General features: G+C 38.8%; 1 protein-coding gene across 6 annotated transcripts; it reads left to right on the forward strand.

The window, feature by feature from the left end:
• Positions 1-433: 433 nt before the first annotated feature.
• Positions 434-26,068, forward strand: CD200 (CD200 molecule). 6 transcript variants are annotated; one of them, XR_004974155.1, is made up of 8 exons: positions 434-589; positions 11,503-11,584; positions 14,786-15,106; positions 17,329-17,601; positions 19,309-19,416; positions 22,907-23,019; positions 23,753-23,840; positions 24,841-26,068. XR_004974155.1 is itself a non-coding variant. In XM_036350690.1 (7 exons), exons 1-6 carry the CDS (start codon positions 578-580, stop codon positions 23,014-23,016), a joined length of 906 nt encoding a protein of 301 aa, XP_036206583.1. In that variant the 5' UTR covers positions 434-577; the 3' UTR covers positions 23,017-23,019; positions 24,841-26,068. The 6 variants fall into 6 exon arrangements, 5 of the variants coding, with proteins under 5 accessions (XP_036206583.1, XP_036206585.1, XP_036206587.1 ...); XM_036350690.1 differs by lacking the exon at positions 23,753-23,840; XM_036350691.1 differs by lacking the exon at positions 23,753-23,840 and having other exon boundaries at positions 446-585.
• Positions 26,069-27,094: the final 1,026 nt, after the last annotated feature.

Consider the following 27,094-nt stretch of genomic DNA (forward strand, 5'->3'; position numbering starts at 1 on the left):
AATTTTCTTAATTCGATCTTTTGAATTTCCCTATGTCTATAAATTAGCGTTTTGTTATTTATCTTGTTTGGCACTCCATGAATCTTTCAGTCCTTTCAATATGTACATATCATGTTTCTGATTTTCTGGAAAAAAAATTAGTCATAATCTTGGGGTTTGCATCCCTCAGACTTACAGCTCCATGGATCCTTAAATAAAAATCTTTATTTCCCTACATGCCTGCTCAACACAGCAAGCAGCCGCTCCTTCAAATGCTGAGGACTCATGTCTCAGCCCCTGCCCCCATTTTCTTCCTCCTCTCTTTTAAAAATGAAAATGGAAAACGTATATTTTCAACAAAAAGGAACAGCACCTTTGAAAGGTGTTATGGAAATAGGAAAGAATGATTAAGAGGCATTTGGTGTAAACTGGAAATCCCACCTGCCCCTTTCTGCGCGTGTCTGTTGGGTGGGAGGAGTGAAGCGGACCAGAGGTAGGCAGCCTCCGTGGAGGCTGCTGCGCACAGCGCGCTCCGGCGGCGTGAGATCCCCTGGGCTTTCCAGCTGAAGCCGGACACCCTGCTCGGCCAGGAGCGAAGATGGAGAGGCGGGTGAGCGGGCCCGGGCGTGGGAAGGAGGGCGCAGGGTGGGAAATGTGGCCCCGGTGGCCTGGGGCGGCGGCGGGCTGCGTGCGCCAGGCTGCGGCTCGGCTCGCACCATCTGCTCTGGAGGGAGCTAGGTTTTCTGTCGGCGCTTTCTTCTTAGCGCTTAACCTTGCTGAGAGGAGGATGTTCCCTTCCGAAGGGCGGCCTCCAGGCTGCCTGACATTCTGGTCTCTGTTTCAATTCCTTGAAAACAGAATGCTGCCCGGCTTCAGACATGCTTCTCCCCAGATCATTGTCACCGTGGGAGTGGACCTGGGCCGGAAGGCAGGGGTCGGTCCTCTCAGCGGGCTGGCGGGGGAGAGACTCCCTGGATCCGGCTGAAAGGAAGGCTAGAAAACACATTCTATTTTAAGCTGCCCCCAAAGGGGATAGCGGCTGCTGTTTGACTCCTTTTTGACACCCAACAGCTGGGGTGGGGGCTGCAGAATCCAGGGCTCAGGGAGAGCTGGCTTCCTCCTGGGTGCGCTGGGTGGGCTCTTTCGTCTTCCTCTGGGCCTTTGCTCGGGAAGCCATAAAGGATCAGATAAACCAGGGTTAAAACCCTGGGTATCTAGGAGAGACAGACATTTTGTGTGTTCAGGATCTGTTCACATGACACCAAACGAAGGACAAAATGTTCATTTACATGGGGATAATGTATTAAACAATAAAATTACAATGAATAAAAATGAAAATCCATATACAAGTAGTGCCTGAAGGTAATTTCTTTTTCATGTATACTTTATTGGCAAGGCCACGCAGCCAGTTACTTTGATATCTTTCTTAACAAAGAAGAATGGTCTTAACAAAGAACTGATGTTTACCTGTGCCAGATGCTCTTAATCTTTACCTGATCATGCAAATAAAGAAACAGCAGAGAGGTTAATTTTCCAAGTCCATGTGACTGCAGGTGGTGGGATCAGGATTTGGACCTAGGAATTTTCAGGAGAGGAGGTACGAATAGGGGCAGTGTCGCTGCCAGGTGAGCCGATGTCAGGGAAGACGCCAGCCTCAGTGAAACCTGGCCATCTGGGCAAAGGGTAGAAGTGAACTTCATTCCATTATTGTACTCCCTGTATATGATTTGAATGATAAATTGTTTAGATACCTAACATACATTGGCATTTACTGTAGCTTAAGCACTGTATTAAGTGCCTAAAATGCTTACTTCTCAGAGCAACCCAGTGAGGTAACACCATTTGTTTTTCACCCTCAATATTAGCTATTGTGTGTTTTTTTATTATAGTTAATCTTCAATATTATTTTATATTTGTTTAAGGTACACAGCGTAGTGGTTAGATGTGGATATACCTTATGTAGTGATACCCCTGATAATTCTAATATGCACCTGGCACCATATGTAATTATTAGAATATTATTGACTATATTCCCTATGCTGTACTTATGCCCCTGTGACCATTTTGCACCTGCCCATTTGTACTTCCCAATCCTTTCACCCTTTGCACCCAGTCCCCCAAACCCTCTCCCCTCTGGCAAACATCAGTCTGTTCTTGGTATCTGTGAGTCTGTTTCTATTTTGTTCATCGGTTTATTTTATTCTTTAGACTCTACATATAAGTGAAATCACATGATATTTGTCTTTCTTTGTCTGGCTTATTTCACTTAGCTTAACACCCTCTAGGTCCATCCATGTTATTGAAAATGATAAGATTTCATTTTTTATGGCTGAATAATATGTAGATAAGTACCACTACTTTTTTATCCACTGGACTATTGATAAGCTTTTGGGTTGCCTCCGTATTTTGGCTATTACAAATAACGTTGCAATAAACATAGGGGTGCATATATTCCTTTGATTGAGTGTTTTGGGTTTCTTTGGATATATTTCCAAAAGTGCAATCACTGGGTCATAAGACAGTTTTATTTATAATTTTTTTTAACTGAAACTTCATACTTTTTTCTATTGTGGCTGCACCAATCTGCATTTCCACCAACAATTCACGAAGTTTCTTTTTTCTCCACATTCTCCCAATACTTGTTGTATGTTGATTTATTGATGATAACCATTCTGACATGTGTGAGGTGATATATCATTGTGGTTTTGATTATTTTATTATTTTATTTTAATCCTCATCTGAGGACATGCTTAGAAAGAGGAAGGGAGGGGAGGGGAGGGGAGGGGAGAGGAGTGAAGGGGAGAGGCGGGGAGGGGAGGGACACACTGATATAGGAAAAACACAAAGACATCAATTGGTTGCCTTCTGTTTGCTCCCCAACTGGGGATCAAACCCACACCCAGGTGTGTGCCCTGACCTAGAATCGAACTAGCAACCCTTTGGTGCATTTGACAATGCTCAACCAACTGAGCCACTCCAGCTGGGCAAAAAGAAAATGTGTGTGTGTGTGTGTGTGCGTGCGCGCGTGTGCGTGTTTAATTGAATTTAGAGAGCGAGAAAGGGAAAGGGAGAGAGACTCTGACCAATAGGGTATGGAGCCCACAACCTGGGCATGTGCCCTACCCGGGAATAGAACCTGTAACCCTTCAGTGCATGGGATGATTCTCAGCCAATTAAGCCACACTAGCCAAGGCTTCATTGTGGTTTTAATTTGCATTTTTCTGATGTTTAGTGATATTGAGCATCTTTTCATATGTCGCTTGGGCATCTGTATATCCCATTTGGAGAATTTGTCTACTCAGGTCCTCTGCTCATTTTTAAATTGGATTTTTTGGGGAGTTTTTGGTGTTAAGTTGTATGAGTTCTTCTTCTTTTTTTTTAAAGAGCATTTGCGGGAAGATTTTTTAAAATATATTTTTTTAAATCAATATTTTTACAGAGAAGAAGGGAAAGGGATAGAGAGTTAGAAACATCGATGAGAAAAACATCAATTCAGCTGCCTCCTGCACACTCCCTACTGGAGATGTGCTCTCAGACAAGGTACATGCCCTTGACCGGAATCGAAGCTGGGACCCTTCAGTCTGCAGGCCAACGCTCTCTCCACTGAGCAAAACTGGTTAGGGCAGTTGTATGAGTTCTTTATAAATTTTGGATATTAACCCCTCATTGGATATATCATTGGTGAATGTGTTCTCCCATTTAGTAGGTTGTCTTTTCATTTTGTTGATGGTTTCCTTTACAGAAACTTTTTAGCTTGATATAGTCCCATTTGTTTATTTTTTCTTTGTTTCCCTGACCAATGAGGTATATCAGAAAAAAAATATTACTAAGAGCAATGTTAAAGAGTTTACTGCCTATGTTTTCTTTTAGGAGTTTTATGGTTTCAAGTCTTACATTTAAGACTCTAGTCCATTTTTTGTTTATTCTTGCGTCTGGTGTAAGGAGGTGGTCTAATTTCACTTTTGTGCATGTATATATTTAATTTTCCCAGCTCCACTTATTGACTAGACCAGTGGTCGCAAACTGCGGCTCGTGAGCCACATGTGGCTCTTTGGCCCCTTGAGTGTGGCTCTTCCACAAAATACCAACTTTTGCGCATGGGCCACGAAATTTCAATTGCACTGTATGTGCGCGCCCGCACGTGGTATTTTGTGGAAGAGCCACACTCAAGGGGCCAAAGAGCCGCATGTGGCTCGCGGGCCGCAGTTTGCCGACCACTGGACTAGACTGTCTTTACTCCATTATATATTCTTGCCTTCTTTGTCATATATTAATTGGCCATATAGATGTGGGTTTATTTCTGGGCTCTTTATACTGTTCCATTGATCTATGTGTCAAAACATTACTATGCTGTTTTGATTACTATATCCTTGTAGTATAGTTTGATATCAGGTAGCATGATACCTCCAATTTTGTCCTCCTTTCTCAAGATTTCTGTAGCTATTCAGGGTCATTTGTGGTTTCATATAAATTTTTGGATTATTTGTTCTAGTTCTGTTAAATGACACTAGTATTTTGATAGAAATTGTGTTGAATTTATAGATTTATTTGGGTAGTATGAACATTTTAACAGTGTTGATTTTTCCTATCCATGAGAAAGAGATATGCTTCCATTTATTTGTTTCTTTAGTTTCCTTCTTCAATGTCTCAAAATTTTCTGAGTATAGGCCCTTTACTTCCATGGTTAATTTATTCCAAGGTATTTTTTGATGCAATTGTAAATAAGACTATATACTTAATTTCTCTTTCTCATAGTTCATTATTGGAAGAGAAAATGCAACAGGTTTCTGGATACTAATTTTGTATTCTGCTACTGTGCTGAATTCATTTATTAATTCTACTCACATTTGGGTGTAATCTTTAGGGTTCTATCTATATAGTATTGTATCTACAAATAATAACAGTTTTGCTTTTTTCTTTACAATTTAGATGCCTTTTATTTATTTTTCTTGTCTGATTGCTGTGACTAGGTATTCCAATGTTATGTTGAATGAAAGTGGTGAAAGTGGACAACCTTGTCTTGATTCTGACCTTAAGGAAAACACTTTTAGCTTTTCCCCATTGAGTATGATGTTAGCTGTGTGTTGTCATATAGGGCCTTTATTATGTTGAGGTATGTTCCTTTAATTCCCACTTTACTGAGAGTTTTTATCATAAATGGATACTAAATTTTGTCAAATGTTTTTTTTCTGCATGTATTGAAATAATCATATTATTTTTATCCTTCATTTTGTTTGTGTGGTGTTTCACGTTAATTGATTTGTGAATATTGAATGTACCTTGCATCCCAGGAATAAATGCCACTTGATCATAGTGTATGATCTTTTCAAAGTATTGCTGAAATTGGTTTGCTAATATTTTGTTGGAGATTTTTGCATCTAAGTTCTTCAGTGATATTGGCCTATAATTTTCTTTTCTGGGGATGTCTATGTCTGGTTTGGAATCAGGGTCATGCTGGTCTTATAAAATGAGCTTGGAGCCTTCTATTCTCTTAAAATTTCTGAAATAGTTTGAGAAGGATAGGTGTTAATTCTTTGAATGGTTGGTAAAATTCCCCTGTGAAGCAATGCGTTCAAGGACTTTTGTATTTTTGGAGTTTTATTAGTACTGAATCAATTTCATTGGTAGTAATTGGTCTGTTAAGATTTCCTGTTTTTTCTTTATTCAGTCTTGAAAGATTGTGTGTTTCTAGGAATTTATCCATCTCTTCTATATTATTCAGTTTGTTGTCATATAATTGTTCAGAGTGTTTCTTGTAATCTTTTGTATTTCTGTAATGTCAATCATTTCACTTTTCTTGATTATTTTATTTGAGTATTTTCTGCTTTTTATGAGTCTGGTTAATCTTTTCAATCTTGTTTATCTTTTCTTACCATTGATCTTTTGTATTATTTTTAGACTCTAATTTATTTCTACTTTGATATTTATTATTTCCTTCCTTCTACTCACTTTGGGGTTTGTTTGTTGTTCTTTTTCTAGATTCTTTATGTGTAAAATTAGATTGTTTATTTGAGATTTTTCTTATTTCCTGAGGTAGCCCTGTATTGCTATAAATTTTCCTCATAGGACTGTCTTCCCCGCATCCCATATATTTTGGATTGTTGTGTTTCCATTTTCAATTTGTCTCAAGGTATCTTTTGGTTGCTTCTTTTTTTTCTTTTATTGTTTAAATATTACATATGTCTCCTTTTTTCCCCATCTTCCCCTGCCCTGGCCACTCCCACCCTCCCAGGACAAGCCCCCACTTCCCCAGTGTCTGTGTCCCTTGGTTATGCTAATATGCATGCATATAAGTCCTTTGGTTGATCTTTTGCACTCCCCACCTCTTACCCTCCCCTGCCTTCCCTCTGAGGTTTGACAATCCATTCAGTGTTTTTCTGTCTCTGGATCTATTTTTGTTCATCAGTTTATGTTGTTCATTATATTACACAAATGAGTGAGATCATATGATATTTATCTTTCTCCGACTGGCTTATTTTGCTTAGCGTAGTACTCTCCAGGTTCATTCATGCTTTATTTCTTCTTTAATCTCATTGATAATCCATTCATTGTTCAGTAGCATGTTATTTAGCCTTTATGTGTTTGTGTGTTTTCAAGTTTCTTTTTATAATTCATTTCTAGTTTTATACCATTGTGGTCAAAGAAGATTCTTGAATGATTTCCAAATTCTAAATTTATTGAGACTTGTTTTGTGGCCTAACATGTAGTCTATCCTGGAAAATGTTTGATTTGTACTTGAAAAAAAATCTATATTCTGTTGCTTTTAATTTAATATTAATTAAATCCATCTGGTCTCATGTGTCATTCAAGGCTATTGTTTTCTTGTTGATTTTCTGTATGGAAGATCTATCCATTGATGTCAATGGGGTATTGAATTCCGCTGCTATGACTGAATTACTGCTGATCTCTCCCTTTATGTCTGTCAGTATCTGCTTTATATATTTAGGTGCTCCTATGTTGGGTGCATAAATGTTTACAAGGGTTATATCCTCTTATTTGATGGCTCCCTATATCATTATTTAATCTCTTCCTTTGTCTCTTATTATAGCCTTTGTTTCAAAGTCTGTTTTATATCTGATCTAAGGATTGGTACCCCAGGTTTTTTTTCTTTCTATTTGTATGAAATATTTTTTTCCCAACCCTTTTAGTCTGTGTGTGTCTTTCATTCTGAGGTGGGTCTCTTGATTACAGCATATGTATGGGTCTCATTTTGTTATCTATTTAGTTACCTATGTTTTTTATTGGAGCACTTAATCCATTTACATTTAAAGTATTATGAATAGTTGCATATTTATTGCCATTTTATGTTTTGTAACTATGTTCCTTTTCTGGTTCTTTTCTTTGTTCTTCTTAATATGTCCTGTAATACTGGTGTGTTGGTAATAAACTCCTTTAGCTTTTTCTTGTCTGGGAAGCTCTTTATTTCTCCTTCAATTTTAAATGCTAGCTTTGCTAGTTAGAGTAGTCTTGGTTTTAGGTTGCCACAACCTTTTGCAGCAAGGATTCAGGATCTGGAGAAGGGGCCACACACAAATAAATATAGTAGGCAAAAAATATAAATTTAGAAGGCATGGGAGAACCAGGCGGAGATCTACTCTCTAGTGGAGTGGTTCCCCGAATGTCCAGACTCATAGCTTTTTATTTACACATACACATTTGCACTTTAGCAAAGCAAACAGACATCAATGGTAAGGTTTGGTAAACAATAAAGGATTATTAGGTTAGGGGATTGCCTTCAGCCATTTAGCCAGCAGCAGGGTAATACAATGCTGATTCCCAGCCCTTGTTGAATATCAAAGTCCATCAGCCTTCTGACGGACTTCTCGCATTTATATGTTAACTACTTGTTGGTCTTAGCCTTCAGCAGTAGGTCCTAACTTTTCTTTACTTTGAATATTTCATGCCAATCCCTTCTGTCCTGAAAAGTTTTTGTTGAGAAATCAGCTGAAAGTTTTATGGAAGTTTACTTGTAGGTAACGAATTGTCTTTCTCTTACTACTTTTAAGGTTCTCTCTTTGTCTTAACATTTGCCATTTTAATTATAATAATCTTGATGTGGGTCTCTTTGGGCTCATCTTGTTTGGGACTTTTTGTGTTTCCTGGATTTGTATATCTATTGCCTTCACCAGGCTAGGAAAATTTCCAGTCATTATTTCTTTAAATAGGTGGCTGTCTGTGCAGGACCTGGATGCATGTAGGAGAAGCCATGCTGTGAACTAAGGTTTCTACCAATACCAAGTCAGAAGCCAGGTTAGCAGAAGGCCAAGGCAGGCTAAGATATACTACCACCTACTATTTGCCCTAAAGTTCAGCTGCTGAAAGAACCTTAGCAAATTGCTGAAGCAGGGTCTCAGAGAGTCACCAGGGTGGTGTGAGTGGTGTTCACCAGGTTAATACAGTTTCCTGTTTGGTGCCTGTGCTGAGCCTGAGGCTATTCAGAAAAAGCCACCATCGTCTACGGCAGTGATGGCGAACCTTTTGAGCTCGGCGTGTCAGCATTTTGAAAAACCCTAACTTAACTCTGGTGCCGTGTCATATATAGAAATTTTTTGATATTTGCAACCATAGTAAAACAAAGACTTATATTTTTGATATTTATTTTATATATTTAAATGCCATTTAACAAAGAAAAAATGAGTTCGTGTGTCACCTCTGACACACGTGTCATAGGTTCGCCATCACTGGTCTAGAGCCTGAAGACCTATGCAGTGGGGTGAGGTCTCAGGGTAGAGCTAATGGAGTTCACCAGGCCAACACAGAATCAAGTTTGGCTGTGTGGGGACAGGCAATGGTTGGTATCCCTCCAGCCCGCATTTCTCTGTGTATGCCTCTGGAACTCCCCCTGCCCACCCCAGCCATTCTCCCAGTGTGGCAGCCCAGGGTGAGTGCCTGCAAGTGAGACCTTGTGTGCAGGCCCTATAAGAGGACACCTGGGTTTCTAGCAGCCTTTCATATCACCCAGATGGCGGGAATCTCTGTTGATTTCACAACCATGTGTTATGTGGGCTTCTCTTCCCGGCACTGGTGTTTTGAGCTGGGGAGCTCATCATGGGGCTGAGACTCTTTGCGCCTCAGGGACAATCTCTATAGCTAAGATATCCCTCTGGATTCATGGGTACAGAACCAGCGCATTTTGTATCTCTGCCCCCCCTCTCCCCCTACCATTTTCGGCATGGCTTCTTCTTTGTATCCTTAGTTATAGGGTTTCTATTCAGCAAGTCTTTAGATGTTTCTCCAGGTTGATTGTTCTATTGCTTAGTTTTAATTTTGGTGTGATCATGAGAGGAGGCAAGTACAGCATCCTCCTACTCTGCCATCTTGACCAAAACCCCAACATCAACATTTATTTAGTGATTATTTGTGTCAGTCACTATTCTAGGATCTTTATGTATACTACTTCATTTAATTTCTTTTAAATTTGATCTATTTTAATTTTTTTATTTATTGATTAAGTTATTATATATGTGTCCTTACCCCCCTGTTGTCTGTGTCCATTTAATCTTTTTACTGTTATATGCAACAGAGGTAAAAGCATTGGTCATAGCTCAGACATCTAGTATTTCTGCTAGCCCCAATTCAAGTCAGCCAGAGTAAATATGTATATATTTAATAGCTAGGCTTTCCTTCTAATTCCCCTTGCCCCAATCATTGTGCCTTTGTTTCTTAAACATTTCTGGCTCCCACTTCACACATCTTGTGTTTTGGTGTGTGTCTACTTTCTCCCTGGTCTTAAAATCCAGGCTTTCACTATGAGAGTGGATTAATTCTGCATTTCTCACCACAGCCTTTGTTAAAACTTGGATTTCCACATGAGAGAGTCATCATGCTTTTTTTAAAAAATGGTGTGAAATTGAAATGTCAAAGAACTCTTTTTATTTTCAGAGACCAAAGTTTTAAAATAGCAAGAACATGAGCACTTGAGTTTCAAAAAGCTTAACTGCTAAAAGACCAAGAACATATTTATTCCAGAGAAAGTTAATGGGAAGAATAGAGGGTGATGGAGGAACCAGCTTTTCTGGACCTAGAGAAAATATGCACATTTTATTCTGGGAGAGCAAAGAGGGACCGACTAATGTCTAGGTTCAGACACCAGTTTGTGTTATGAAAAGGAGACTCTGTGTCTACCTCCCAGGATTGGGGAATTCAGGAGGGTGGTAAATAAAACTTACAGATAAATGTTAACATCTAAGAACAGAACACTTGTGCTTTGTTTTCCTGTGGGGAGGGGAGCAGAGGTGGGGGACTGTGAGAGAGACTTGCCTACCCAACATAGAAAGGAAACAGTAAAACAGAGGTGGATAGATACATGGGAGTCTAGGCAGAGAGCCTTGTAGAATTTCCCTTTGCCCAGCTCAGGAAAAATGCAGGAGCACGGAATCAGGAGCATACGTGAAAGAACAAGAGAGAACACCTTGTGAGCACAAAATTTAATTGCATAGATTGAATACCCTGGTAACTTGAGGGGAACACAGCAGCCTTAGGGAATGCCAGCATGGATAGATGTTTGTTACCAAGAATTAGTAGTCCTGTCCCAAGGGTTGGCTTTATGTAAGCCACCAGGAATATAGATGCAATGCCAGACATTGGGACAATTGTGAAGTGTTGGGTTTACAGGATATGAACTGATAAAGATAATGCAACATCAAAACTAAGTATCTAACTCTAATTGGGATGAAGTTCAGTTAAAAGAAATACAGGAAATGCATATTTCTTACACACTTTTAATTAATAGAAAAATCTAGAAATACAGAAAAAATGTAAGGAAAAGTTACATTTCTTGTCTATATCCCTTATAATGAACACATTCATGTAGACCTAGTGAACAGATTCTTGGAGCTACTTCACAGAGAAATTAATCTGTCTACATTCTACCCACATTTTATAGCAAAATGATACCCAGAATAACATTCCCCGAAATAGCAACATGATTTGTAAAACGGCCAAAGATTTATGCCCAGACACATGAAAACAAAGCAATAAAGAAAAAATAAAGCCATTACTGTTTTTTTTTTTATTACTGGTTTTTAAAAGTTATAATTCATATAAAATTTTTAGAATTTGCAGGAAAATCTGCCTCAGGAAACTGCAAGGCAGTCAGTCACTTGTTTCTGACAAGAGGTTCCCCTGAATTACATTTATATTAGCAGATGTGGATTATTTTGGAAGTGGGTACTCAGACATTTGTAGTCCCTGTTTTCGTTGTATTTATGGCCCTTTGTCTTCCCCAGAGATCCTATGCCTTTTGGGATTTTGCTCTTGACCATGGTGGCTTTAGAAACAAGGCCTCAAATTGCTAGGGGTTGCCATACTGAAGGAGCCACACTGCTGCTTTCCCCTTCCCATATCCTGAGCACACTGTTATTTCTCTCATTTATAGTCTCTGGTTCTGCTTTCTCAAAACCAAAGTTCTCTGGTGGTAAAAACTTTAGCTGCAACATTCCCTGAGGTAGCTATGAAATGGAAGCTTCCTTAGCTTTGTCCACATCCAAATGCCTATTTTTGTACTTTGCTCTATGTCTTCAGGTGTTCGAGAGGTCCTTCTGTCATCTGTCTACCTACAGACTGATTTGGTTCTTGGCCGCAGTGATGCTATGCAGGGCACAAGGTAAAGATACTCCATTCCCCTGCATGGAGTCCAGGAGATTGTCATTTCTGCTGTGCTGGTTCATTTGCCTGCATGAATTATAAACATATAATTTGACTGGAGGAGTGGGAGCAGTTCTTTCTGCTTTGCAAAGTATTTGAAAACTGCTATTTAGACATTGTTTCTGTAAATAAAGCCAGGCATAAAAAAATTCTAAATTAAGATATTTCTTACATATCAACTCAAATAACTTTTAAAACAATAATTACCTATGTTTGTAAAGATATGGGAATGCTTGGGGAATATGAATGAATACAACCTTTTGGAAAGGTAATCTGATAGTAAGCCTTAAAACTGTGTGTGCCCCTCTTTTACAGAAAAATCTAGAAAATGCTGAAATATACAAGTTACATAGGTTCACATAGTCTATTATACAAAGCATATGCCTGTGCTATTGATGTATCTGCTGCATTTCCTAGTTGTGCCAGACCTTTCTCCTCTGTTCCATTGGAGGCCAGTCCTCGCTTTGCTGCTGGCCTTTTATCACCTTCTGTGTGACAGTGCACACTCATCAGCCTTCCTAGGTGAAGGAAGGGCAGACTTCGCATCACCTGCAACACAGATTTACCTACTGACTGGGGGATCTAAATGGAATTCTATATACGCAGTTAAGAATTGCAAGCTTTCCAATAAATGGTTTCTTCATAGCGAAAGAGAAAAATCACCCAGGAAGTTAAAACTCTAGCTTTGATCCCTTTCTCCTCTCCATTCTAAAAGCAGCAATTTCTTCAAATATCTGATTTGCAAAATCCCAACAACAGGTATTGTCCTCAGAAATTTCCACACCTACCAAGAACACACCTCACTAAAACTGGATTCATACAACACTCATGGGTTCCAAATTGTATTTGTTGCTATGTCCATCTTTTTCTGCCTGATGTTGTTGAGAGAATATTGTTTGCTTGTGCTGACTTCTTTTATTCTAATTACACTAGTCAACATTTTGTTAGTCTTGAAACAATAGATTATGGTATTTTTAATTAAGTCCACATTTTGTGTACTATTTCATTAATTTGTGCTTTTATCTTTACTAATTCACTCCTTTTACTTTTTTTTCTGGTTTGGGGGTGGGGATGCTTAGATTTGTGTGTGTTTTCATTTTCCAATCTCTCTTGTCTCCTAATAAATGAAGTTAGGATTAAATATTTCTCTCTGAGAACTGCTTTCTCAGTTTCTACAGATTTTAATATATTATATTCCCAATGTCATTCATAGTAATTTATAATTCTTGCTCTTATTTTTGGTGTAATTAGTTAAAAGAAGCTTATAAGCTTCTAATTTTATTGCATTGGGCTCAATGTTCAGGTCATTGGATAGCATAATTTTTGAATCCCATTTCAAGTTCAATTTTGGGAACTGTTTCATTTGTTTTAGAAAATATTGGATATTCTCTTTTGGGTAAAAAGTTGTAAATTCATATATATATTAGAGGCCTGATGCATGAAGATTCATGCAAGAATAGGCCTTCCTTCCCCTGGCTGCCAGCACTGCCTACACTCGGGCTAGAGCCGCCTTTCCACCTTCGCTCAGGCCAGAGCCGCCTTTCTGCCTTAGTTCCGACCCTGGAGCTGCCTTTCTGCCTTCCCATGCTGCCTAGAGGCCCAGAGTGGCTGGGGTGGTGCAGAATGCCTGTGTCATCACCATGGCAATGATGCAAGCATTCCCACCCCGCCCCCCACTGATTGGTGCCTGTGTATGCAAATTAACCCACCATCTTTGTTGGGTTAATTTGCATACTCACTCCTGATTGGCTGGTGAGTGTCACAAAGGTATGGTTAATTTGCATCTTTCTCTTTTATTAGTGTAGATATATAACATATATAAATATTTGCTTTTTAAATTTTCTATATTTTTATATTTGACTTTTTTGATTTATTTTGTTTTTAATATATGGAAGGGAAAATTCTGAGAGAACTATAGAAACTATCCCATTATGATTATGGATTTATAAAAAATATAGTTCTATTAGCTTATGTACTTTTGGATTATTTTTTAGGTGCATAGAGGTTTATGATTAAGGTATCTTATTTTAGATTCTTTCTTTTATTGTTTTAAAATACATTTGTGTTTTTGACTTCCAATTTCTCTTTTCTCTTTTTTTAAAAGTCTTATTGAACTGATGTTGAAACATTTCAGGTTTTTGAATTTTTATTTAATTTCTTTCATATCTTTCTTCCTTTGTGCTACATTCTAGAAGAATTCCATGACCTGGTCTTTCCACCTGCTCATTTACTCTTCAGTGATATCCATTCTGCTAAGTCAGCCAATCTATTAAGACTTTGTATTTCTCATTCTCTACATCTCTAATTTTTACTACTTACAATTCAGATATCTCATTTATTCTTGTCCGAGTGTTTATTGATTTATGAGATCTTCCTTCATTTGGTATAAATTCTTGAATTTGTAAAGTTTATTATTCCTCTTTCCTTGTATTAGCTTTCTCAAATGTTTGGCTGTTTGTCATTATATTGAGATTTCCCACTGAATAATTGATCATAACAGTAAGAGGACCCAGCATTGGAGGGAGGGAAATTATTGCCATGCCTTATATTCTATACTGCATTCAGTAAAAATGGGGGAATGTGTAGATTGCCATTTGGTGTCAAAGTTCTCTCCACTATCAGCCTCCTGGAACAGCGTCCTGTGTATCTCTGTAACTTACACTGCTCTATTCACTACTGCCTCCTAGATGCAGACACCACAATTGCTGCTCCTTCCTTTGTTGGGTGTGTGTGTGACATGTATAGGGATGTTACATTTTCTTTATTTAAACTAATCACTCTGCCTATTGTCCATTTGCTCGTCTTGCTCCTGGCTTCCACCTCTCTGGGCATAAATCCACTTGGTAATGTTTCTCTCCTATCTGACAATTCCCACCTTCAACCTGATTCCACCTAATTTCCAGCATATAGGGATGGGATTCTTCACACTATTTCTTGTTACTGAGAATTATCCTTCTTATTTTTCTACTCTGTTACTTCTAAAGATGGAAAAAGCATATTTGAACTTATATTTCCCTAGCAACATTAGAGATGTAGGTAAATGTTTTCTTCTTTAACTTTTTCTTTTCTATATTTGACTTTCAACATGCATTGTTTTTAATCAGAAAAATGTGTATTTATGTGTGCGTTAATTTTTTTTTTTATGATTCCATGATAAAAGTGGTGACCCAAGATGAAAGAGAGCCGCTGAACACACCAGCTTCTTTACGATGCTTCCTGGAAACTCCCCAGGAAGTCGTGATTGTGACATGGCAGAAAATGAAGGCTTCAAGCCCAGAAAACATGGTCACTTTCAGCAAGGAGCATGGGGTCGTGGTCCAACCCGCTTATAAGGATAAGATGAACATAACTGAGCTGGGACTTCAGAACACAACCATCACCTTCTGGAATACCACTCTGGACGATGAAGGGTGTTACAAGTGTCTCTTCAATACCTTCGGTTCCGGGAAGATGTCAGGAATAGCCTGCCTCACCCTCTTTGGTGAGAATCTCTGAGAATACATTGCCTCTGACTAGAAATGCTATTTTCAAGAATGTTTAGAACATGGTGGCACCTAGTTTTTCAGGGTCCTACCCCCAGAAAGGTTTGTTAGAAGACACTTTCATGTCTGCTGTAACTGTGGCTGTGGTTATTGGACAGTTCATGAGCTCACACTGAATCTCTGCCTGGTGTTATCTTTGATCCGAGGAGTCCTGTGGTCAGCAGGAGCAAATGAAGGACCAGGTAAAGACAACCAGTTCCACATACACAGTGATAGGGTGCAGATCTGGCACTGACATTAGACCTGGCATTTTTCCAAGAGGAAAAAACAATCCAAGTCTTAGTTTGATAACATTCCTTTCCTATTAACTAACACATAGCTGAAATCAAGAATTGGGAAGTAGAAATGAGGGGGAATTTTGGAGCATGGCACACTTAGTGGTGCTTTTAGGAGGGAAAAGACAAACTGAGGGCTATTAGGAATGTTAATATGAGAGTTTGAGCACACCAGAAATATTGAACATAGGGTAAGAAGGGCTCAGAAGATAATGCAAGGGAAGTATGATAAAACCAAGTACAACTTTCTTTCACTAATTTGGCTAAAATAAATTGTCTCTGCAGAATCTTATGTCAGGCTTTGTTCTTCATTTCTACTGACTCTCTCTGTCGCCCCCAGTCTCTCTCTCTCTCTCTCTCTCTCTCTCTCTCTCTCTCTCTCTCTCTCTCTCTTTCTGTCTCCCCCCTTTGCAATCCTCCTTCCACCTTTCCTTCCTTTTTAGTCCCTCCCTTTATTCCTCCTTCCCTTCATTCCTCCCTCTCTCTTTCCTTCCTTCTTCCCTCCCTTCCTTCCTCCCTTCCTTCCTTCCTTCCTTCCTTCCTTCCTTCCTTCCTTCTTTCCTTCCTCCCTCTCTTTCTCCCTCCCTCCCTCCTCTCCTCCCTCCCTTCCTTTTATCTTATCTTTCCTCTTTTTCCTTCTTGTGTCATATGTTTCTCATTTCTGTTCCTTTTTCTTCTCTTTCTTCTTTGCTCATCTTTCTCTCTTTCTGCTATTCCCCCTCCTTTGCTCATAGCCTTTTATATTATTTTTGTCTGAAAACCTATCTGTTGAGTCTTCTAGCTAGTAATATTGTTCTTTTCTATACTGACCTTTTTCAGCTACACTTAGCTTTTATCTATCATTATTTTATATGCCAGAGAGCCCTGCACCAGTCTGGTGACATCAACCATAACTATCTGCCTTCACTTTTATTATTCTTTTTCAGTGCTCAAAAAGGTTAGTAATTAGGCATTCTTTGGATAGAGCCACAGTTCTCTAGCCCTATTTCCTTCAGCCCGCTGCTACCCACCCATCTCTTGAACCTCTAAGTACAGACCAAGTTTTAATTTAGCATCACCCTCTAATTATCTTGTAGGCTACAAAGCCAACCACAGAAAGACAGGTCTGCATTTGTTCAGAAGAGATAAACTGCATTCCAACAAAAATGTACTTATCAGTCAAGGGACTTTTAAAAAGGGAACAGTGTAAAGCTGGCCTAAAAATAACGTCCTTTTTTCCTAAGCTAGTTATTTTTTTAACTCCATAAGGTGATCTCCAAGTTCCCTCAACTGTCATTCTGTGATTTTCTGGTTATTGGCTATGAATTCATAATTTTTATTTTGTGTAGATATTCTCAACAGGGACTTTCCTGGTTTCTTCCATGCAACTCATTTACTGGTTCAGCTCCAAACAGAAAACTGCTATCACTAAGCAGCAGTCCCTCTCCAGGCTCTCTGCTCTGAAACTGCCCTGTGCTTCTGAGACATGCAGGCCACTTGTACGGCGGTGCTCACTGATGGTCGTTGGTGCTCGTTTGTGAGTGGTACCGAGGAAAAGGCAGAGATGCTGCATTGCCCATGACAAAGGAGAACAGAAACATGAGGCTCTGTACTACTTGAGAGAGAAGATATCCTCTGTCCATCCAGCTAGTTCACCTAGAGACAAAGTAGAGAAATGATTTTTCTTGTCACAGGGTTGTACCAGGCTGGTCCCCATCCCTCAGGTCAGAGAATTGGACACAGGTAGAACCGAGAAGGCCTCAGCAGGGGTTGGGGTGTGCTGCCTTATCTTTCTAGCCCCAACTATCTTATTGTAAAAATCATCCTGTCATCTCTCTGAGGTGAGTGTGAAACTCAGAACAGGTGCTTAACTGATGGCAGACCATTCTTTTACTTTTTTGTCCCAGTGCAGCCCAAAGTATTCCTTCACTATAAATTATCTGAAGACCACCTAAATGTCACTTGCTCTGCCAATGCCCGCCCAGCCCCTGCAATCTCCTGGAAGGTCGCTGGGTCAGGAATGGACAACAGTACTGAGATTATCACACACCCCAATGGGACCACGTCTGTCATCAGTGTCCTCCACATCAAAGACCCCAAGAATCAGGTGGGGAAGGAGGTGATCTGCCAGGTGTTACACCTGGGGACTGTGAAAGACTTCAGTCAACCTGTGAACAAAGGTAAGAGAAGGTGGGCAAAGATGGCTGTGGTCACACTTGTGCACACACCTGGAAGGTGGTGATTGCTCTGTGGACCCTCCCGGCCTCTTAACAAAAGAGCTAATAGAGGAGAGAATGGGTTAAACAGGGAAAGGAAAACAGAGTTGAGGGAGCCAATCAAGCCAATGTTACTTTGGTGAATGTGGCACAGTGCCCACGTACCAAATGCCGAGATCCATTCATTCATTTATTCTCCCACACTAGCATTAACTGTCTGTGCCAGGCTATCTGACAGTGAGCAAGACTCAGAGAGTGTCTAGTCTACTAGGAAACACCAAAGTGGCTGAGCAGTTGTAAAACTGCATGTTAACTGCTTCCATAAGAAAACTATGGTGCACCATGGGAGGATTGCAGGTGGGAAGGAGGGGTGTCCGCTCAATCTGGGAAGATTAGAAAGATTTCCTGGAAGAAGACATCTTTGCTGAAACCTTTGCAGAATCTGTACTGTGGGAAAGGGACTGGTGAGGTGTTTGCCTCTCCTTCTTTAAACAAACTGCCTCCTGTTCAAGACCCCTTTTGCTTTCTTATGTTTCTATCTAAGCTGCTACCCCCAGGCCTCGTGGATACAAGAGGTAAGGTTATGGGAGAGAGAATAAAGAGAGGAGTGATAACAGCCACTGTTCTCTTTCTCTGTAGTTTGGAAGCACTAACTTGGATGAGGCACTCGGTAATAAGCCTTCTAGAAAAATACTGCTACTTTTTGTTGGGGGATGGGGGGTGCAGGGGGCATTTTAAACAATAAAACCTGAAAAAGCTTTCCCAAATTTGCCTCATTGGCGCCCTGGCCTCTAAGGAAAATCTCCTGTAGACATTTCTGGAGTCTTTGAAAAAATAGACTTAGCAATAAGTCAACACTTAGGTCAATGTCATCGAAAGGTCTATGATGTCAGATTTGGACATTTTAAAAAAATATATTTTATTGATTTTTTACAGAGAGGAAGGTAGAGGGATAGAGCGTTAGAAACATCGACCAGCTGCCCCCCAGTAGGGGATGTGCCCGCAACCAAGGTACATGCCCTTGACTGGAATCGAACCTAGGACCCTTCAGTCCGCAGGCCGACGCTCTATCCACTGAGCCAAACCAGTTAGGGCAGATTTGGACATTTTTTAAATGAACCTCAGACTCGGCTAAGGCAAAGGGTAAATTTTCCTGCAAAACAAGAATCCGAAAAGAAGCATATCTTCTTTTCCAAGAATACCAAAACTAACATATCATTTATAATGATTTTCCCTTCATATTTCTCTCAATAAATATATTACTGTAATGGGAAGTATGACAAAGAATATGTGCTTTGGAGGCAAACAGACCTCTGAACAGGCCTTGTTTCTACCACTTACTATGCTGATTTTGGTTTACCTAACTTCTCTGAGCCTGTTTTTTAATATTAGCTAATAATAACGCCTAACTCAGTCTGTTTTGAGGATTAAATGAGATAATACATTAAAAGCTCTTATTATATGGCAACTACATAAAACATGTTAGCTATTATTATTATCTAAATGTTTTTAAAATAATATGTCATAAATATAAAAACAACATGTCTATAGTTAAGAATAATTTTCATTGAAAGCTTACCTCTGTTAACAACTCATCACAATTATTGTTTTATCCTTTTTTCCTCAACAGCTTCCTCTTATGACTGTTTTTCCTCTTCTTCCCTTCAATAGGCTTTTGGTTTTCAGTTCCACTGCTCTTAAGTATTGTTTCCCTGGTAATTCTTCTGATCTTAATCTCAATCTTACTATACTGGAAGCGTCACCGGACCCAAGACAGAGGTGAGTTATCACAGAAAGTAGAAAGAAGGAAACAAATGATTTCTGAATGATAACTTGGGGTCCCATGAAGATGTAAATAAGGAGATGGCAGCAGTGTGTTTTGTTTCTTGTTTCCAAAATACATGAATGTTAGTGGCATTTTACCATAACCCTACAGCATCATTTTCTTGCAATTGGACATTAAACTGGATGTTTCTGCTTGTGATTGGCTGAGATTGTTCAAAGGCTACTTGTTTGGTAAGTTGAGAGGAAGGGCTGAGGAGAGGAGAATGGAAAATGTTTATCTGATGACTATGAAGTCATCTGATGACAGAACCAGAGAAAAAAGCTTGACACCCATACTATGTCCTTTCTATCCATTAGTGAGAGGAACAATCTCTTCTCTTTTTACAGTATTCGACAGGCCCGCTATTCCATTTAAGAGACTGTGAAATTGTCCGAAATGGTCAATAATTAAGCAGTAATTTCTGTGTTATACTCTCACTACGTCTCAAACATTATAAGCAGCATATAGGTGATCCATATTTATAACTATGTCATGTCATTCTGCCCTTAATAGACTATTCCCAACCAGTGTCTTATGAATACCAGGGGGCTCAATAAATGTTCATTAAAATACAGTGAATGAATACATGCATGGATAGAAGGGTAAATTTTCAAACTGACTTTTTAAAATTTCCCTTTTCTTATTGTAAATTCAGAACCTCATAAGCACTGAGTCTAAAACATAGTGAGGCATTATAAAACTAGAGATGCCATGGAACAGGAGGAGTCAGCTAGAGAGAGAGAATTAAATTTCTTTGGTTTCTGAAGACAGTCATGATTTATTAACGCTCATGCAAAGCTGCTTTTTTATGTTGAATGTGGTGGGAATTTCCTAGGGTGAAGGGGTGATATGGGAGTTTTCTCCATCTCAGATGACTGAAAGAGATGGAAAAATATGTTAGCTTATTTTAGAATGTCTGTTAAAAACCTCACTCAAATGCAACCTTTATTTTTTTCTTTTCATTTTATGTCTCATAGACTAATATCTCATGTTCTAGGTTCTTTGAACACTTAATTTTGTATAAGACTTTTTATAAATACCAGATAAATTCTTGTGGTTTTATAAGAAAAGTAACAAATCTTGTGTCAATTACCCCTTTGCAGAAGTAGATCAAGGTATCTATTCTGTCAGGGAAAGGAGATTGCAGATCAGCAAGCCCATAGACCTCGTTAGCAGTTTGCAGAATGTCAGAAGCAGAAAGCTGATTCTACTTCATCCAAACATTTTACTTTTCCAGTTAGGAGCTGAAGCCCAGGAAAGGAAAGTTGATTTTCTTCCCTGAGGTCACACAGCTAGTTAACGGCAGGCTTAGGCCTCCCTGGGCCCCTTACCTTTGCCAGAATGTTCTCTCACTCATGGTGCCCCAGAGTCCTGACTCAAAAGACACTACGTTGCACTTATTTTACTCTGTGCTTGCTATTACTGCTATATTCTTTTGGAAAGTTTAAGCAGGAAAGTATAAAGTGTTCACGTTTATTCCTAAAAGTCCCTTTTGGACAAGAATCATAATACAATCTATTCAAGCCCAAGGTGAATTCCACCAGTAAGGGGCATTTGCAAAAGAATTGTCCTCTGTTCATTTAACTAAGTCTTGGATTTCCTGGGAAATATAATTGTTCAATGCCTTATCCAGTTCCTGAAACAAAAGAGCTAGCTTATCTCTGTACCCAGGTTTTTTTCTCACGTATGAAATACAGTAGTTTCCCCTAATCTAAGGAGGATATAGTCCAAGACCTCCAGTGGATGCCAGAAACCACTTATAGTACTGAATTCTGTAGGTTCTATGTTTTTTCCTATACATACTTACCTATGACAAAGTTTACTTTATAAGTTAGGCACAGTAAGAAACTGACAACAATATCTAAAAATAAAATATAAAAAAGTTATGTGATGTGACATTGTTAAATAAATTAAGGGTTACTTGAACACAAGCACAACAGATACCTGCTGCTGCAGTTGATCCAGATAACCTAGATGGCTACTCAGTGACTAATGGGCAGGAAGTACATACAGTGTGAATATGGTGGCCAAAGGGATAATTCATATCCAGGATGGAGTAGGACTGTGCAAGATTTCATTACACTACTCGAAAAAGTGCAAAGTTTAGGTAGTAAAGGGTATGGGGGGGGGGTCAAATATATGGTGATGGGAGGAAATTTGACTTTGGGTAGTGTACACACAGTGTAATACACAGATGATATAGAATTGTACACTCGAAACCTATATGATTTTATTAACTAATGTCACCAAAAAATTTCATTTAAAAACTTAGGAATTGTTTATTTCTGCAATTTTCTATGTTATATTTTAGACCGCAGTTGACTGCAGGTAACTGAAACTGTGGAAAGCAAAATCATGAATAAAATGGACTACAATAAACAACTGAACCTGTCTTGAATCTTGTAAGAACTAGGATGGCCATTTACTGACAATGTCTTCATGATATAAGGGACAATTTGTTTAATTTCACTGCATGTTCAGTGGCATATTTTGACTGATTGGAATTTTTGTTTGATTTCAAAAATTTTAGCAGCCAAATCACTTGATCCCATAAATTTAAATAGCTAATCAAACCACCAAGTATTGATTATGCTTGAGACTTAAACATTCAAGGCTAAGGAAATACTGGTTCAAGATCAAAATTTAAGTTGCACAAAGTTGGAAGAAGGGAAAGAAAATCAATTTTTATTTCTTCAAGTAACAAATTCTGTAATAAAAGTATCAATTTCCTTCCCACCTTTCTTTCCTCTTACTTTTAGTTATATTTTTCCTCTTTTCCCCCCCCCCATCATCTCCTTAAAACTTAAAACATATGGATGAGCAGGGAAAATGTCATCAAGATTCATGCCTTGACCTGAAAATGGGTGATGTAAACAGACATACAGGGGGAACTGAGTATGTTTGTATGTGTGTATGTTAATGCATGTGTGTGTGCAGTTTGTGAAGAGGAGGACAGGAATGATTTGAGTTCTTGAACTTATTGAATACTAGAGGCCCAGTGTATGAAACTCATGCACTGGTAGGGTCCCTAGCAGCTGCCGGCTGCAGGCCGGGTACTCCCTCCCTTCCCCTGGCCAGCCCTGCCCGCTGGTCGAACTCCTGGATGAACTCCCGGTTGAGGGGAAAATTTGCATACTACACTCTTATTATATAGGATAAGTAGACAAAGAATAATCTCCATGGAGTTGATCAGTAGGAAGACAAATCTGGTAGGTAAGGAAATTATATGAAGTAAGGTTCAACTCTTTGTCAGATAAAGTTTATTTTAGATCAAAATCACTTCTTGATTACTCACAACAGCATTAGCAAATTTATAGTTTTTGGACAGAGGGGTAATCTGTAAAAACTGCTATTGTTTTATAGAGAAGTTAGACTCCCTTTACTTTTCTTGTGGTTCTGTATGATGCCAGAGAGTATGATTTTGATTTTTCTTTTTTTCAACAGCAAGGCTGCATTCTGAAGGAAGGTGTGATGAGTTAGAGGCAATTTCTCTTTGCTCCATTCCTGATGGGATCATTGCAGTTACTTCCCATGAGACTGCGACAATAAGATAATAGGTTAATAGGTTTTCAAAGAACTTTTTTTCTTTTATGAATCAAGTCCTTTGTTACTGAAATAGAAAGTGAGAAAAAATTAAAATTTCCCAGGGAAAATTTCCACCATTCTACAATAGTTATTACTTTTAAAATCAAGTTTAGGTCATATCTTTGTCCCTTCTATATATACTACAATCAAGTTAAATTGGGGCTGAGAATGATCTTTTATTTCTCATTAATCAATCCAAAATGATTACATGCTTCTCAGAAACAAAAACATTACTTTGGGGCAGATCATCATAAACAATCACCTAATTTTGAGTTAGCAATTGTGTTTTGTTTCATTGAGTCAAGACTAAACTGGAAAACAATAGAAAATTTAGACAAACATATGAAGTGCATGTTCCAAACATCACTCTTTTTTCAAGAATATAACTATTTAATGTAGAAGTGTTTTTATTTTACCCACATTTTCTACATAATTACCTTGATTTATCTCACTTCACTATACAATAACCTAAATATATAAGTGGGCTCTTTGCAATGATAAAAATGGCAATGTTAGTTAATTTCTCCTATTGATTATGTTCCTTTCTCCTATTTTAAGCTTAATACTATGTCACATAACAGAGGTGACCAGTAAACAATTTGTAGTAGTGAAATTGATGATATGTTGTAAAGGCAATACAAAGAATATTTGTTTAAAAAAATAAGAATCTTTGTTTTTCTAAATAATTGTATGTATGCTTTCCAGATGAGGGCTGGATGAGTGGTAATCCTCATCCCTACCCCAATTTCCTCATAGTTCTAAGAAGAAAGGATGCAATGCTTTTATAAGAAAGGTATTATGCAACTTTTATTGAACTCCTAGGTCAGAATTCCTGGCTTAAATTTTGCACTTCAAAGCCACTTTTTTTTTTTCTATAAAATTTTACCCTTGATGGGTGCCACCCATCATATACAAATTTCATGGTATAATCTGACCACTAAGTTATGACTAACAGACCCTTAAGCTTAGGCATTTTTGCCTGAGCCATTCTTGTCTTTTGCCACAGACAGCTCACATTGGTAATAATAGCAAAGTTCGGATATGCAGAAATTTTTCAGGATTTTGTAAGAAATACTTAAGATTGAGAGATACAGAGTGATGGTGCCAAGATAAAATTCCAGGTCTTTTACTTCACTGTCTACATGTTTTGTAGGGAGGCCCATGTCCTCCCAGTTTCTGTGTTAGCAAGCCAATAGCCTAAAGCAGTGTTCGGCAAACTGCGGCTCGCGAGCCACATGCGGCTCTTTGGCCCCTTGAGTGTGGCTCTTCCACAAAATACTGACTGCTGCGCATGGGCCACGAAGTTTCAATTGCACTGTACATGCGCACCCTTACATGGTATTTTGTGGAAGAGCCACACTCAAGGGGCCAAAGAGTCCCACGTGGCTTGCGAGCCACAGTTTGCCAACCACTGGCCTAAAGGATCTCCATTTATCTACTTTCTTAACTCAATGACCATTCTTAACTCAATGTCCATCCAGCAATTTAATGTCCACAGGAAACAAAGCTCAGGGTCTTATGTATAAAATACCTAAATTGCTTGGAATTCTTGAATATGTTCTTTTCCTTTTAGTCTTAAGTGACTCTGCAAACCTTTATTGCCTAGAATTACCTATATATCTTTTTAAAGAGAGTCATAGTCCCCTCACATCATATTGGGTCAAGAATGTCTATTTCCTTATCTTTGCTGATGAAATCTGCACAAGGAGAATTCTATGATTATTTTCTTAAAATCTATTAAGAGAGAAATTATAAATGTGCGAAGTTAATATCTTGATCTTTCTCTTATCCAGAGCCCTAGGAGAGCTGCAGAACTCTGGAAATTATTCTCTGGTCTACTTGAATCTGATGCAGGAAGAAAGCAGGAGTGAAAGGGTTATTCTCCAGGGACCTATGAGAGAAAAAGAGGTGGAAGTAAAAGGCTTAAGAATTTCAAGACTTTCTACTGCCATCTAAGCTAATTCGTGCTTGTGCGAATTCCAAGAGGAAGTCCATTTACCTCTCAGGTCTGTTGTAGGATTGATTTTGTAAAGCAATGCAGTGTTGTGCTATTGAATGGATACTGGACTTAGCATGAGGAGCCACAGTTTGAGACTGTCTTTGGCGGAGACTGGTGGCAACCCCATAATAATCACTATTCAATGAACTTCCACCATGGCATCCAGAAAATTAAGGAGTTGGACCAGATAATTTGCCATTCTGCTCTAAAAACTGATGTCATTCCAGGAGGAGGGATATGAACAAAGGGAAAAGACATGAACAAGAGCGAAGAAGTTGGGAAGATTAAGGACCAAAGAACTTTTCTGAGATTACCTTTTGCTTTTCTGTGGCTGTTCCATCTCTTCTTCTCTTGCTGTTCATAGGTCCATGAATCTGTTTCCTTGTCCCTTAGTATCCAATCCACTACGTGCTTACTGCTTTGCTAATAGCTGGTCTCTCTAGAACCCTTGGTTTCACTGCTATTCTTCATGTATTTCTGTGACATCACAATGAAAATTGGACTGAATTTATTGTGAAACAACATGGCAAGCTTAACTTTACTTGCCTATTTTTATAGCAGAATAAACATTGCTAGTCTTAGACAGCAGCTCACATTTTAAAAAATGCATGCACTCCTTGCCCATTTGTCTCATAATATGACCCAGCCCTATTTTAGGCATTCTGAATTCAGACTAGTACGTATAATGAAAATATATTATGAATCCAGGCTTTTAGATTTCCTAAATAGCAGTTGGCCAGTTCAAATGCTTTGTCTCTCCTAGCTTCTTTTCCTATGAGTTCACTTTTCACAGTAGCAGTGGATGCATGTCTGGGTGTACAATTCCCTTTGTTCTAAATATATTGTTTTAACTAGTGAGAACATTTCGGAACTCTCTAATAATCATAAGGCCAAATTAGTGACTTTTTCAGTATCTTTGACTTTCTTGTCTCTATCCAGTGATCTAGAAACTAAAACTTAAGTTGTTTTCACTGTTGAATTGAATATTTATATATTTAGTAAACTATTGAGATGTTATTTAATTCTGTGTTATTTCTTACATTTGTATAATATGCTGAAGAATTAAAAGTGTGAACTCTAAATATTTGGTTTATGATATTGTCTTGGGAACTGTGGAAAATGTAGACATTAATGATAAATTAATTGTATTTTTCCTCTGGGTATGAAGCTTTCTGCTCCCCTCTACCTCTCACCCCTTAAAGATGCCGTAGACAGATGTTCCTGATCTGGTCAATAGGCTCTTTCAAGTTGGTGTCCTTTAGACATGACCTGGTCAGTTTTGGAGCACATCCTTATATATGTACTTCCTGTTTTGCTTTTAGATACCAACCTTTGCAAACAGATAACCTCACACAGTTTTGAACTTAGTAGGAATTACCACTTTGTTTCTGGTTTTGTAATATTTCTGGTATCTCAGCTGCCAGATCAGGCAGGATAACTTAAAGCAGCAGTTCTCAAATATTTGGGTCTTAAGACCCCTTTCCACACTTACAGACATTATTGAATACCCCCAAAGAGTTTTCTTGTAAAGTGAATTCTGTATGTTGATATTTGCCATATCTGAAATTAAAACATACATTTTAAAAAGAAAAATGTACAAGCCCACATTCTATTAGTCGTCAGAGTGATGTCAACATCACACTTCATGTAGCTTCTGGGAAACTCCACCGCACACTTGTGAGAGAATGAGAGTGAAAAAGGCAAATAATGTGTTGGTGTGATTGTGACTTACTTCTGACTTTATGGACCTCCTGAATAGGTCTCAGGCATAATACTGAAGACTGCTCATCACTCTCATCATCATATGTATATGGGCTTCAAAGTGGACTTCAACCCAAAGCTCCTGTGCAACTCATTGCCCTTGCACCCCTGCCCAACAAAACCCAAACCTTGGCTCCCTTGGTAGCAAAGCACAAGCCTTCCAGGTGGGAAAAGGGCTGGAAATGCAGGGAACATGCTCACTCTTAGATTCCAGCTCACCCTGCACCGTGCATCCTGAAACCACCTTGAATCTCACATTCATCTTCTATGGGCCTTGGTTTTCTCCC

Source organism: Myotis myotis, unplaced genomic scaffold (genome assembly GCF_014108235.1).
Source record: "Myotis myotis isolate mMyoMyo1 unplaced genomic scaffold, mMyoMyo1.p scaffold_m19_p_2, whole genome shotgun sequence".
Classification (NCBI taxonomy): Eukaryota; Metazoa; Chordata; class Mammalia; order Chiroptera; family Vespertilionidae; genus Myotis; species Myotis myotis.